This window comes from Trichoderma asperellum, chromosome 3, assembly GCF_020647865.1.
Source record: "Trichoderma asperellum chromosome 3, complete sequence".
Taxonomy (NCBI): Eukaryota; Fungi; Ascomycota; class Sordariomycetes; order Hypocreales; family Hypocreaceae; genus Trichoderma; species Trichoderma asperellum.
Window position 1 is genome coordinate 5135950 of NC_089417.1, and position 12250 is coordinate 5148199.

At 49.3% G+C, this 12250-nt stretch overlaps 4 protein-coding genes across 4 annotated transcripts; 1 reads left to right on the forward strand and 3 right to left on the reverse strand.

Moving 5' to 3' along the window:
- Window positions 1-5140: 5140 nt before the first annotated feature.
- Window positions 5141-6305, forward strand: TrAFT101_006302 (uncharacterized protein; the record flags this gene model as incomplete). Its single annotated transcript, XM_024902569.2, has 3 exons — window positions 5141-5258; window positions 5324-5700; window positions 5768-6305. 3 exons carry the CDS (start codon window positions 5141-5143, stop codon window positions 6131-6133), a joined length of 861 nt encoding a protein of 286 aa, XP_024760834.1. The 3' UTR covers window positions 6134-6305.
- CYP6 (Peptidyl-prolyl cis-trans isomerase cyp6) lies at window positions 5610-7988 on the reverse strand. Its single transcript, XM_024900212.2, has 3 exons — window positions 7745-7988; window positions 6200-7687; window positions 5610-6133 (listed from the first exon to the last, which is right to left on the reverse strand). Exons 1-2 carry the CDS (start codon window positions 7822-7824, stop codon window positions 6259-6261), a joined length of 1509 nt encoding a protein of 502 aa, XP_024760835.2. The 5' UTR covers window positions 7825-7988; the 3' UTR covers window positions 5610-6133; window positions 6200-6258.
- A 1468-nt stretch (window positions 7989-9456) lies between these two features.
- TrAFT101_006304 (uncharacterized protein) lies at window positions 9457-9948 on the reverse strand (the record flags this gene model as incomplete). Its single annotated transcript, XM_024900217.1, has 1 exon — window positions 9457-9948. The coding sequence occupies one exon, from the start codon at window positions 9946-9948 to the stop codon at window positions 9457-9459; it is 492 nt and encodes a 163-aa protein (XP_024760836.1).
- A 1364-nt stretch (window positions 9949-11312) lies between these two features.
- TrAFT101_006305 (uncharacterized protein) lies at window positions 11313-12103 on the reverse strand (the record flags this gene model as incomplete). The annotated part of the gene is made up of 3 exons (XM_066127710.1): window positions 11313-11433; window positions 11503-11916; window positions 12066-12103. 3 exons carry the CDS (start codon window positions 12101-12103, stop codon window positions 11313-11315), a joined length of 573 nt encoding a protein of 190 aa, XP_065983823.1.
- Between the last annotated feature and the right edge of the window lie 147 nt (window positions 12104-12250).

Here is a 12250-nt window from a genome sequence, read left to right on the forward strand (position 1 = left end):
ACCAATTCAATAAACGGTGTGTACTAAAACCCTTCATAGATGCGGAGAACCCATGTGTTCAGCCAATGTGTTCAGCTAACTAACTTGCCGGTATACGAGTGTTCTCAAGGAGTAGTTTATTTTGCTTCGGCAGATTGTAAGTGCCATCTTATGTGGCTGGTACTTTATTCGTCCATATGGCTGTGACAATCAATAGAGTTGCTCGGTATTCCCGAACAGATGCGCAAATAGACCAGCCAGACCATGTGTCGAGGCCAGCCCAGATACACCCGCCGGCGGAACGCAAACTTTGGACCATCAAGGTCTCTGTTACCACGGCATGGGCGGTCAAGTAAATCAGGATCGAACTCACCAAATTGTGCCCTCTGTGGTACATCGCATAGCCAACCCACAACGAGGGCCCCAAGCAGAAGTCTCCATCTCGGAGTCGTACGAGAGCCTCCACCGGCTCCCGCCCCAAAATACAAGTATTTTATTGCACTGGAGACTTCTAGTTCCGTCGTTGGCCCCCGTTGTGTAGCCTTAATAGTGGGGGGGAGAGAGATTCAAAGTAGAAGCAGATACATGAACAGCACCACAAGAACAGGGGGGAGGGGGCTTGAGCGGAGAGGCCCTTGCACCAGCCATACGGGAGAATGTTCCATCTACTTTGCTACTCCAGGTCCCCTGCGAATCATACAGGGTACAAGCATGTTGCCCGGTGAGCAATGGAATATTGCAGTTTGTTATAACATGACAAGAAGCTAGTAGCTTCCAGAAGGTCGTAAGAAGTATACGGTTAGAGGGAGGGGAGAGAGCAACGTCTCCGGCTTTTCGGGAGCCTTGTGGACTGCTTGAGTAGTATTCAACACGCATATGTGGAGTGTAGTAATTACACAGATATACCAAGTACAAGCAGCCTGTATGTACTCCCCAATGCCCACGATTTACAAGATACAGTTTAGAGACAGGTCATTTTTCATGCTCCATCGACGTCAGTGCCGCTAAGCACTGATGGCATAGGCCAGAGGCTGTTGAGAAGCACGTCTCAAGTATGGCAGGGGCTACGTCCTGGTCCTCCAAGCCTGTCGTTTGGCCGATGATGCTATGCGGTGGCCGTATGAGCTGGCCACCCCCCTCTACACTCTACACGTACGTAGGCACATCTGTCCGGGCACACCGCAGCAGCAGGGCCCAACGCCTGTCTCGAAAAAAGCGCGCATGCTGCCGGGCTGTTTGGAGCTACACCAGCCAGCCACGGCTTTGAAAGCAAGGCACGCCAAAGCACAGCGTTGATGGCGGAGGAGGAGAGGTTAGATCGTGATCCCTGCAGGCGAGTTGCCAGAAGAAACGCCATCTGGGCTGAAACGAAGCTGTATGAATAGAGGCTTTCCAGAAAGCAGTATAGCGTAGTGGCGTGCCAATCATGCAAGACTGGGGGGAACTACGTGTGCCTGGCGCGCAGAAGAGAGCGTCTCAGTTGTAGTACAGAGCTCACCATCCTGGACTCCCAGTGGAGAGATCTTGTATATGTGCATGTCTCGGCTCCACGCAAGCAAAGCGATGACGCCCAGGTTTATACATGCATGTAAGTCATGTAAGTCGGCTGAGTCTTGGATACTGCACCTTCTCGCATACACAAGTGCATCAGGGGATTGGACAAGGCAGACGCACTTGGACGGCGGTGAGAGACATCTCTCGTCCTCGCTCCACCGTTACCGATGTTTCATCCAAGACTATGCATAAAATTGTCCTGGTCGAAAACGGCCGAGGGAATCTATTGCCGATATCACACTCTCAGCTTGTGTGTCCGATCCAGGCAGAGCACGGGTTGCATGGCCATCGTACATTGCCGGAGCTCGTCACTCTCTCATCCTCGCCCGGGTTAAATTAAGTGGGCTGCTGAATCATGTTATTTCGGAATGCCCGAGAATAATCTGCTGCTTTAACGAGTCCCGAAATTCTTCAACCTGGTCAAAGCCTCATGGAAAACAATTGCGCTTTGACCTCATCAGCCCCAGGAGTCTCGCCACTTTGCCAAACACCCGCAGCGTCTCTTGATACTTGCTGTCACACTCTAGCTACTCCTGCCGTAGAAGAAGAAAAGTAAAGCACGGGAATTTTCCCATTATTTTTAATCTCTTAGCCACCAACCCCGCTGACTTGTCGAAGGCGGGCAGCGGTCCTTTACAGTACAACAGGAATCCCGTCAATGTTCCTGCATTTAACCGATGTAGAACACCACAACGGTTAGCGATTGGTCGATACGAGCAAGGTGTGTAAAGTGTGCAAGGCGTGTATGTAAGGAATAGATACATGGTAGTTGGCAAACAAAAGTTTGTACTCGCAAGGCTACAAATTGCAGGAAGAGCGGTGGACGAAGCTGGGTCTCTTCCAAATTCCAGCCGGTGAGACGACGGTGTTTAAACGGAGAAGGGTTCTCGAACGTCTACGGTGTTCTACGACAAGGATCTGAAGCTGTTGCCTGTATATCACTTTCATAGCTTACGATTTGAAAGGATTGTTTCAAGCAGAGGTATTATAGAAGCTCCCAGTAGTAGTAGTAGTAAAGTAATCAATGGTGTGTATGAAGTGCATGTATCAGTATTTGGTGCTTGAGCCAGCTAGATACAAGTGTTGCAGGCGCTGAACAGCCTCGCTGACAGGCTTCACTCTTTACGTGACACCTCACACACGCACGAATCGGTTTCATCCACTGGCAGGCTTATTCTATTTTCTTTCCCTCTACAGTTAACTTGAGAAAATTGAATAAAACAAAACAAAAACAAAAAGATAAAAACAAGTGCCAGTGCAACGGCACACCATCTTGTGATTTGACAGAGTATACACATATGTGTCGGTGGGTGATGGAGGGCGGTCGTGGCACCGTGGGAGGAGCAAATGGCTGCATGCCCGTTATGCATGTCTGCTGCTCCTAGGCCAATAGATCTTGGGCGCTGCCTTTCTTGTAAATTGGACGTCGGGATGAAGCAGAGCCAATCAAACGAGAAGCAAACGAGGCGGTGACTGAGTCTGCATGCATATCGAGCGGTATACTCCAAGACCTGCCGCATATGTGCCTTGGGGAGAGAGAGGAGTCATTCCTTATATGTATCTACATGCAGGTTGATTGTGGAATTGAGTGCCATCACTGCCACCATCACCACCATTTACATGGAGAAGTCGGTTTATATTATATGATTTGCCTGTGATTCGGGGTTCAAGTTTATCTATATAAGAGGTTAATGGGCAACAACTGAATGCTTCAATTCTTCTTTTTTAGCTTGGTTTTGCTTAGTGGCATAGACTTGCACATAATGGACAGAGTCAGAGAGCAGCTATTCGCCGTAACACTCACCGAAACGACTGCATCGGAGAGATGGGATGCGGTAGCACCATGCGGGTCCCTTGCAGCCCGTAAAATGATGGGGGAGCCAACATGTGACATGAATAACATGTAGAGCAAAGTGCTACTATTACCAACTAGTACGGGGTATGAGAAGTAATGTGTATATTACTACATGGCATATTACATATTACAAACATGGGCCAGGCTTTGCAAGTGCCGATTCACAGGCGTAAATCAGCGCTGAGTTTTGGAAGCAACTCGTATAAACAAATCCTCCCTCCCTCCGCGTAACAGCGGCTCGGCAAATGGCGGTAACAGAAATTAAGAGAGCCTCTAGAAGCATATACGGGAGGAGCGATTGCAGATTAACTCATGGGGCCAACGGGAATCTGAGATATCAGCTCTTTAGCCCCCGTTTTCTGCGGGGAACCTGTCAGGTTCGACAGCATTTGGCGACTGAGGAAGCAGCGCAAGTGTGTGATGCCGGCAGCCATCGGGATTAAACCAACAGCTCCAACGTCATATTACAACTTATGGAGTTGTCCACCACGGGGGCAGTTCCTATTAGCTGCTGTGCTGAAGCTGAGGCGGCCAGGAGCAGGGGCTTCGGAAGCGTGGAGGACCATGACGTGCTGCAGCTTTCCTCGTCAACTGAATCGCGAGTTATGCATCTTCACCGCATTCATTTCGTTTCCCTGTAAAGCGTTGCACTTTCATTACACTTAGCCTGCAGGCCTGTGGGCGTTGCTGCTGCTCGGCCCTGGCTTTCTGTTCATGGGGCTACCGAGTCACGCAGAAGAACGCTTTGACGTTACGACCCCGATTGTCAGTTTCCCGAGCAAATGCGGTGAATGCTGCATTGACGCCGAGAAGAGTTTCGAAAAGCGCTTTGGCCAAGGAAGAATTAGTATTCTTGAGTCATGGACAGTCGCTTAACAACCAAATGATGGTGGCTGGTCTCCCTCATGGAATACGACTCGTAGATTTTCAACAAGTGGGCTTTCGAAAAGTCGACTTTGCGTGTCTGTAGACTTTTAAGTCACCTTCGTGATCTATAAGCTGAGAAATTGATAGTTGGCAGCATAAAGCAGCACAGTCAGAGAGAATTGATTGCAGAGGAGCTGTATGCGATGAGATGGATAGAATCTATGGGCAAGGATTGTAGAATTGCCGTTCAATTTCTAACACTTTAAATCATTAATAATATTGTGTTGTATTTCTCTCTATCTCTTAGTCTACAACAATTCTATGTGATTCATACGCATCCCTCCTGAGGCTAAAGTCTTAATCTGCCCTAGATAATGTTTCCATATTAGAGACAAACAGTAATCAGCGACGGTTGAAGCACCGGCACAGCCAGATGTATGGATAAATAGAAGACTATACAGAATCTTCTTTTCAATATGGTCTTACGATGCCCTATATAGGGTAGATGATCACTGTTGATGCAGGCACCAAGCAGGCACGAAGCGGTCATCTAGCAAAGACCAATGTTAGCCAGGAGGTATAACAGAGATAGAAATTGCAATGTGGATCTACACGAATACAACAACATCGTTATTTATTTTATTAACAAGGTAATAAACATTACTGCTGCTGCCTACCCGCCTTGGCTTTGTATGCATGTCGAAACGGCTAAGCTAATGCGCCCAAAGATCAAAACGTGTTGGTTGAGAGCCTCCGGTTGAATCAGTGCATCTGGAGGATCTCCACTTAGTCAGCAGCCAAATACCAATTGCTTCCTTTCTCCCGCGTCTTCAATTTGCTTAATGTGATAGTATCGTATACGATTCTCTGATTCAATCGCCAAGAATGCCTCCGGGGAGAGCGCTGGCGCAGCGAGACCAGGATCGCGGCTCAGACGACAACTCCCGTCAAGATGCCGAAAGACAACCAGAGAATGTCTTCTTGTTCTGGCCCAACATTATCGGTAAAAAGAACAAGCCCCTCATGCCACCTGCTGCTGCTAATAAGTCGATTCGATTCACTGCATAGGATACATCCGAGTAATCTTGGCCATTTCCTCTCTATACTACATGCCTCTCCATCCACGCACCTGCTCTCTTCTCTACGCCATATCATGCCTTCTCGATGCCCTCGACGGATATGCTGCTCGTGTCTTTAATCAGGGGACACAATTCGGCGCAGTCTTGGACATGGTCACCGACCGCTGCACCACCTCGTGTCTGCTGGTCTTCTTGGCGACGGCTATCCCTCGCTGGGCTATTGTGTTCCAGGGCCTGATTGCATTGGACTTTGCAAGCCATTATGTGCACATGTACGCATCTTTGGTTATTGGCGGTGCTGGCTCAAGCCACAAGAACATTGATGAGAGCCAGGGCTGGCTGATGAAAGTGTATTACTCTAACAAGGTATGTAAATGCACAATGTACGTGCCATGGCGGTTCTCAGCTCTGTGTATCTAACGTTTGCTTTTAGATTGTGCTGTTTTCCCTTTGTGCGCTGAATGAACTCTTCTTCATCGCTTGCTACCTCCTATCTTTCTCGTCTCCCGTCATTCCTCTATATCTAAACGCAGATATCGATGGACACGGCCCCTTGCACCCAGAAGTTGAGGTCGACACTTCGCTCTTAGCAAAGATGTTTCCTGACCCGTTCAGCTCTGCGGCACTTGAGCTGGCACGCGCCAACAAAATTGACAAATACTGGCCAAATATCATAGTGATTGGATGCTTCCCCTTCATGGCGCTTAAGCAGGTGATTAATGTTATTCAGCTGGTTCAAGCTAGCCAGCGATTGGCGAGGGTAGATGTGCAGCGAAGACAAGGCATAAAGCAAGGATGACTTCTCAATATTAGCGATATTTATTCATATGTGATGACAAGGAGCTCTTCCAAAAATCCCATATACCTAGTTGCCTAATTTTTATATTATTCAGTTGTGTCGTTAATGCTCCCAAGAAACCATCATTACCTGTCTCTGCGCCTGTAGTCTCTGTCTCTGTCCCTGTCCCCTCTGTCCCCTCTGTCTCTGTCCCTGTCCCCTCTGTCCCCTCTGTCTCTGTCTCGCCTGTCGTGTCGATACCCGTCCCTTGGCTTAAACTGTCTATCACGATCACCGTCTCTGTTTCCTCGACGAGGGCTCCTGCTCCTATTCCGAGATTGATATCCATTGTCTCGTTGCCGGGGCCTGTCGTCATTTCTTCGATCATACCTGTCATGGCCTCCTCTGTCCTGCCTGTCCTGCCTGTCCTGCCTGTCCTGCCTGTCCTGCTTGTCATCGTCTCTTCGAGGCTTAGGCCTCTGATCATGCCGTCCTTTCATCTCCTCCTTACTATACACCATGTTATAGTCCTTCCCAGAGCTCCTTTCATCCTCTTCACGATATTGCCGCCGCTTTTCGAGCTCTTGCACTCCACCCCAGCCGCCTCGAGCCCTTGCTCTGCGTTTACTGTTGGTGTCTTGTCTCCATACATCGCTAAGCTTGCTAACACTCTGTGAAAAGTCGACATGGATTCGTCGGTCATCAATGAGGACGTCTTGCATCTTTGAATATGCCGCTTCGCATGACGCCTTGTCTTCGTATTCGATGAACGCGTACTGTAAGCTGTCGCCCGTCTTTTGATCCCGAATTACCTCGCAGCTCAGAATCTTTCCGAATCGACCAAAAATGAGTTCCAGATCTTCATCCTGTGTGACGGGATTCAATTTGCAGACGAATAAGACATTTTCCGGCGGCTTGACCTCGGCAAAGGGAAGATCGCCCATAAGCTCAAGTGTCAAGGCCTGTGCTCTAGCCTCTCTTTCTCGCCTTCTTTTCTCCAGCTCTTCCTCATCTACGTCGTCGTTCTCGTGTAGTTCTTGTTCATCGGCGATTCGGACCGTCCTCAGCTGCTCATCGGACGGTGGAGGGCTCGAGCTGGGCTCTCGAAGGCCTGGCGGGTCGGGATAGGGGTCATCCAAGATGACGGTGTGTTTAATCCGAATATCGACAAATGGGTATCCCTTATCGTCCACCATGGCCTCGTTGATCTTTTCCAGTGCATCAAACCCCTCTACAACCTTGCCAAAAATAGCAGCCTTGCTATCGAGGAAATCTGTCTCTTCGCCCAGGGTGATGATAAACTGCGACGCCGCCACTCGCGTGTCCGGGTCTGAAGCCAACGGCACTGTTGCCATGCTGACGGTGCCTCGCTCGAGATGCTTCAGCTTGGGGTGAAACGGAGCTGTGAAGGTGCGCTTTGACGGATCGCCCGACAAGCGGCCCCATATTGAGCAGCCGCCATCTGATTGCTTGGCGAGAGGGCCGAGAGGATCGCCGGTCTGGAAGGAGAAGTTCTTTTGGACGGAGTGGATGGGAGAGAAGTTGTAGTATTTGACCTTGCAGAGCTTGAGGAAGCTATTCAGCCCAGTTAGCAGCCATTGAGAATAGAACAGGTTCCCTCTCAGCACTTACTTTTCGCACAGCTTTGGCGAATGGTCGACCAGCAGATCAATGACAATGTCCCCAACGGTGGTCTCCAGCAAAACCGACATGGCGGCGAGTCTCGGGGTATCTCAAAGAAAAACACTGCTTTGGCTGTAGCCGCGTATCTCGGACGCGAGGCTGCGATTCAATCAGATGAATGACAATTTTGTGGGGAAGCGCTAGCATTGGCCTGTGATGTGATTATGTAATGTCTACGCCATAGAGAAGAGAAGCAAAAGCAGTTTATTGCAGACAGCAGAAGACGGGGTTTGAAAGTGGGAGAAATTAAATAAATTAGTATTCGAAATTCCAGACAACTACAGAGCAAACTACAGTGCCGTACATCCCAGTTGACGCACAATTATTCGGCGATGCCGGCCATGGCCATGTCGTGCGTGAGACCTATTAGTACCTACTAGCAGCACCACGCAAAAGAGGCTTCGATTACGATGAGCAACAGATGCATTAATTGATGCTTCTTTCTCCCCAGAACACTCTTTGGACAGCTCAGAACCTTCCATTCAGGCATCCAATCCCTAGTCTCCCTCAAGCATCTAGCCTAGCGCGCGGCCAAACGCATCATAAACTTGATACCATTATGCCGCTCGCTTATTCCCAAAAGAGCAGGCCTGCTGTTTCAGCCAGCCAGTAGCCGTTGAGATATCCATGCAGCCATCTTCGTCTCAAGTGGCAATCACTTAATCAGGTTTCGCTCAGGATTTATGCATACAAATTTGATTCATCACTTTCTTTCCTCTTCGAAACTGAAAAGCCTTGTTTTAACTCAATATTGTCAATTGTGACTGTCTCTCTGCAGCCTTTGGCAGACTGCTTGGTTTTACCCGCCTGCTCGCTTGTTCGCTCCCAAAGCTACCTATATGATATCGCAACCAATAAAGTAAACAATAAATGGTAAAAAAGAAAACATCAGTTGCCACAAGGAATATATATGCAATAGCAGGCTCGCTCCCAAAGTCCCTTTTATCGATGAACCCCCCTTTCCTAAAACACGTCCTGTAAAGCCCACCGACGCACAAACAAATGCAAAGAGAGAAAAAAAGAGAATATGGAAAAAATGAACACTAAAAAATATCCGCAGGATGTGGTATGTACATAAACATGCTTTATGTACATATAAGATAATTTTAACGCACGCCGCACGCAATGCGATGCCTTCAATGAAAAGAATAGCCTATTGCGTCAGGCAACGGAGACCATTGGGACCACAGCATAACCAATCTAGGTAGGTGGGTGAGAAATAAAAAAAAAATTGATGATGAAATAGCAAGGGAAAAAAGGAACGGCTCCAATTTTGCGTTCTTTTTTGTATCCCCCCCATCAGTAATGAAAAAGAGTAAAAGAAAAAAAAACTCCGTGTCATCGAATAGTGGTCAGCTCTCCACTCTGAGCCGTTGGTATCTTTTGTTGCTCCCCTCCATACAAAAAAGAAAAAAAAGTGGTGTGTCCCGTATAAAAAGATGGTCCCAGTGGTATAGAGGCTAGTTGGCTAGCCTTGATAGGATTAGAATTAAGAATGTTGCAATCAAGAAAAAGAGTGACTGAATCGCAGACCCAAAAGCTTGGCTTGGTGCTCAAAATAGCTGATCGTCGTCGGCGGGTCCAATGGCTTTTTGTTCAATTCCCCACAAATGGCTGCGTAATTCGCCTTTTGTTTGATCAATTGTTTGCTCATTGCTCGCTCAGTCACGGATAGGGGAGCTTCGCCTCCGTCGCCCTGATCGGAGTTCCTTCTCGGTCTCCATCAGTCTGGCTTGAGCCCACATGCGTGTCGTCACGTCACTTCGGACAGCGTCGCAGTTGAGCAGCTCAGTCAAGGCCCGCTTGATGCTCTCGTTGACGTCAAAAAGACGCTGTTCCTCGGCAGAGATCTGGAAGATGGTGTCTTCGTCGACGATGGTGTCAAGCTGATCTTCCCAGCCATTGAATCGTCCGTGCGCCCTTGAAGAGCGGCGTTGGCCAGAGCGGGAGTGTCGTCGTCCGGAGGCAGGTGCATAGATGGAAGAGCGGACGGGTGATGTGCTGGGAGAAGAGATGGTAGAAAGTGTGCCGGTCGATGCAGTGCGCGGGCGGATCTGATCGAGGCTGCTGCAGAGTTGCTCGTGTTGCTCTTGCAAAAGCATATACTTCTGCAGAGTGTAAGCGTAGTTGTGATAGCAGTTTTCGGAGTCCATCGTGACTATGATTTGTTGTGTCAAGTTGTTGAGTTGTAGGTATTGTCTTCTTGTAGTTGCTGTCGTCGTCGTTACTCTTGTATTTCTTTCAGCGGCTGCAGCGATATGATCGAGGTATTGCTCTTGTTCCTAGCAATGACGAAACCATCGGACACATAAAAGGTTCAACTCCACGCAGCAGCAGGTGATCAAGAAGGTAAGATTGCTGGAGGAGAGCGAGTCGAAAATAGAATCGGTAGAATTAACCAGCGCTGCTTCGATGATGATATGATCGAGATCACAAGGGTTCGACGCCGACTATGATAGAAATAGCAGCACCACCGTGGCAATGACCAGGTGATAGATGGTTTTGTGTGCCTGTTGAATCGAGGTTCAAGGGCTCGGCGGTGGCAGCGGTAGTTGTGTGTTATGTGTGTAAGTACCCTGTCGTATGGGGCTGGCAAGGGTTGAGGACGGATATTAAAGGTGCACGAAGCAGCTTCTTTTTATTCTAGGGCAACAAGGAGATTGCTCTTCTCGCCCAAGCGTAACGTTCCGCCGTGGGTATGCTAGTAGCAATGGTAGTCGGTAGTACTGCTTCCTTGTAATTGCAATCCTCTTGCAAAGTATGCGATTGTGTGTGTGTGTTGATAGATGCTATTGAGCCAGGATCGCAGGAGCCGGGCAAGGGTGGTGCTGGTTTATAACGATAACACGAGGGTGATGGAAGACTGACGTCGAGATAACAAGGTCAGGTCAAGCTGCGGATGGTTGGCGTGATGAGGAGTGTATAAGTGGGCGATTGCAGCAGCATCCGATGCAGAGGCGGGTTTGGAGCTGCTTCCAGGAGAAGGTGGATCGGCCGGTGGTAGTGTAGTATTAGAATAGTGGGTACAGCCTTTTTTTCCCTGTCGCAACACTAGCAGAAGTGATGTGCGCAAGACTTGGTTAATGAGGGTGTGGAGAAAGAAATAAGGCACGGAGTATCGATAAAATGAAGCGGGAGTAGTAGTAACATGGGATGGAGGGAGAGGGTTGACGTGCCCGTAATATACTGCCCGGCTGCAGCCTCAGTAACACGTCAATCAGGGCCTTTTGTCTTCCCACGGTGTCAGTAATCGCAGACAAAAGTAACTTTCTGTTCCTATCTTGACGCCAAGCTACTGCAAACTGCAGGATAGCAATAAATAGAGCGGTAGCGGTACAGCTGGCAGCAAAGCTTGGAAGACGCAGGCGGGAGGAGCTCGCAATCGCCTGGTAACATGAACATGGGGCCCCGGACAGCCAATGAGAGCCACTGCCAGAGCTTCGTGAAGGCGAAGCTGAAAGAAGGGGGTTGCTTTTTTTGATTTCTGGTCTAGATCCTTCTTGGGCTGGGCTGGCCTCTAGTTTGATTCGCCGCGGCCTGAACAATCTACTACTGTAACATTTGGGCGCCAAGGGGAGGGGGATGCAAGACGGAGCGTCTTGTTGCCTCTTGTGTCTTGCCGGAGAATCTCTTTCTGTCTGTGTGTGTGTTAGCAGTGCGTAGTCTATAAGCCAAACATTAAGGTTCTGGATGTCGGGGAGGCAAACAAGCCCAAACAAGGTCCAGCATGTCCAATGGCGCGGATGCGGGTGGCGAGGATGGCGGGCTCAGCACCAGACACGCTGCAGCAGATGGGTCCTTTGTTGGCAAAACTTGGCTTTCTGGATACGAGCCCACTCGGGTGGTTCTTAGCCAGCACAAGCTCTTTTGGGCCCTGCCTTGCCGCATTTGCGGCGGGCGAGTTGGACGATGGCGCTGCTGCACGTTGCGATGGTGCTTGGCTGCTTTGTTCAGGGCTAGCCGGCCAGTGGGCCTTATTCGAGGAGAGCCCGTTTCGAAGACAAGGAGGGGGAGCCAGGGTCTCCGTTTTTTTATTAATCTTATAAGCGTTCTTGCACTTTGCGTGCTTTTCGTTGCGCTGGTTTTTCTGCGCACAGTGGATGAACTGACTTGGTTTTTCGCTTCAAGGGAAGGCGTTTATTAGTAGGTCAATACAATCTCAAAAGTGCTCAATTGTCACGCATCCAGAGGCGGGAATGGGAGAAGCTGGGCACAAGAGGCGGAAGCCCGGCCGAATCAATGTCGACACCGGTAGGTCATGAGGCCTCACCTTTGAATCCCAATTGCTAGTATAGCATGGGAATGCATATGCCATGCAACTGCAGTCGCTGAAGATGGCGTTGGTGTGGCAATCAAACAAACAGTGCCCAGCCGGAGTCGCGGTGTGCGGCATGGAGTGCATGGAGCGAGCTAATTGACTTTTGCCTGCGTGGGACAAAGACAGGGCGTCCAAAG

What these genes read in the sequence shown, in the direction of transcription:
- CYP6 (XM_024900212.2), bottom strand. Translation starts at nt 7,824, where the DNA reads ATGTCGGTTTTGCTGGAGACCACCGTTGGGGACATTGTCATTGATCTG. An exon ending in TCGCCAAAGCTGTGCGAAAA is followed by an intron (nt 7,688 to 7,744) that starts GTAAGTGCTGAG and finishes TGGGCTGAATAG; the next exon opens with CTTCCTCAAGCTCTGCAAGG.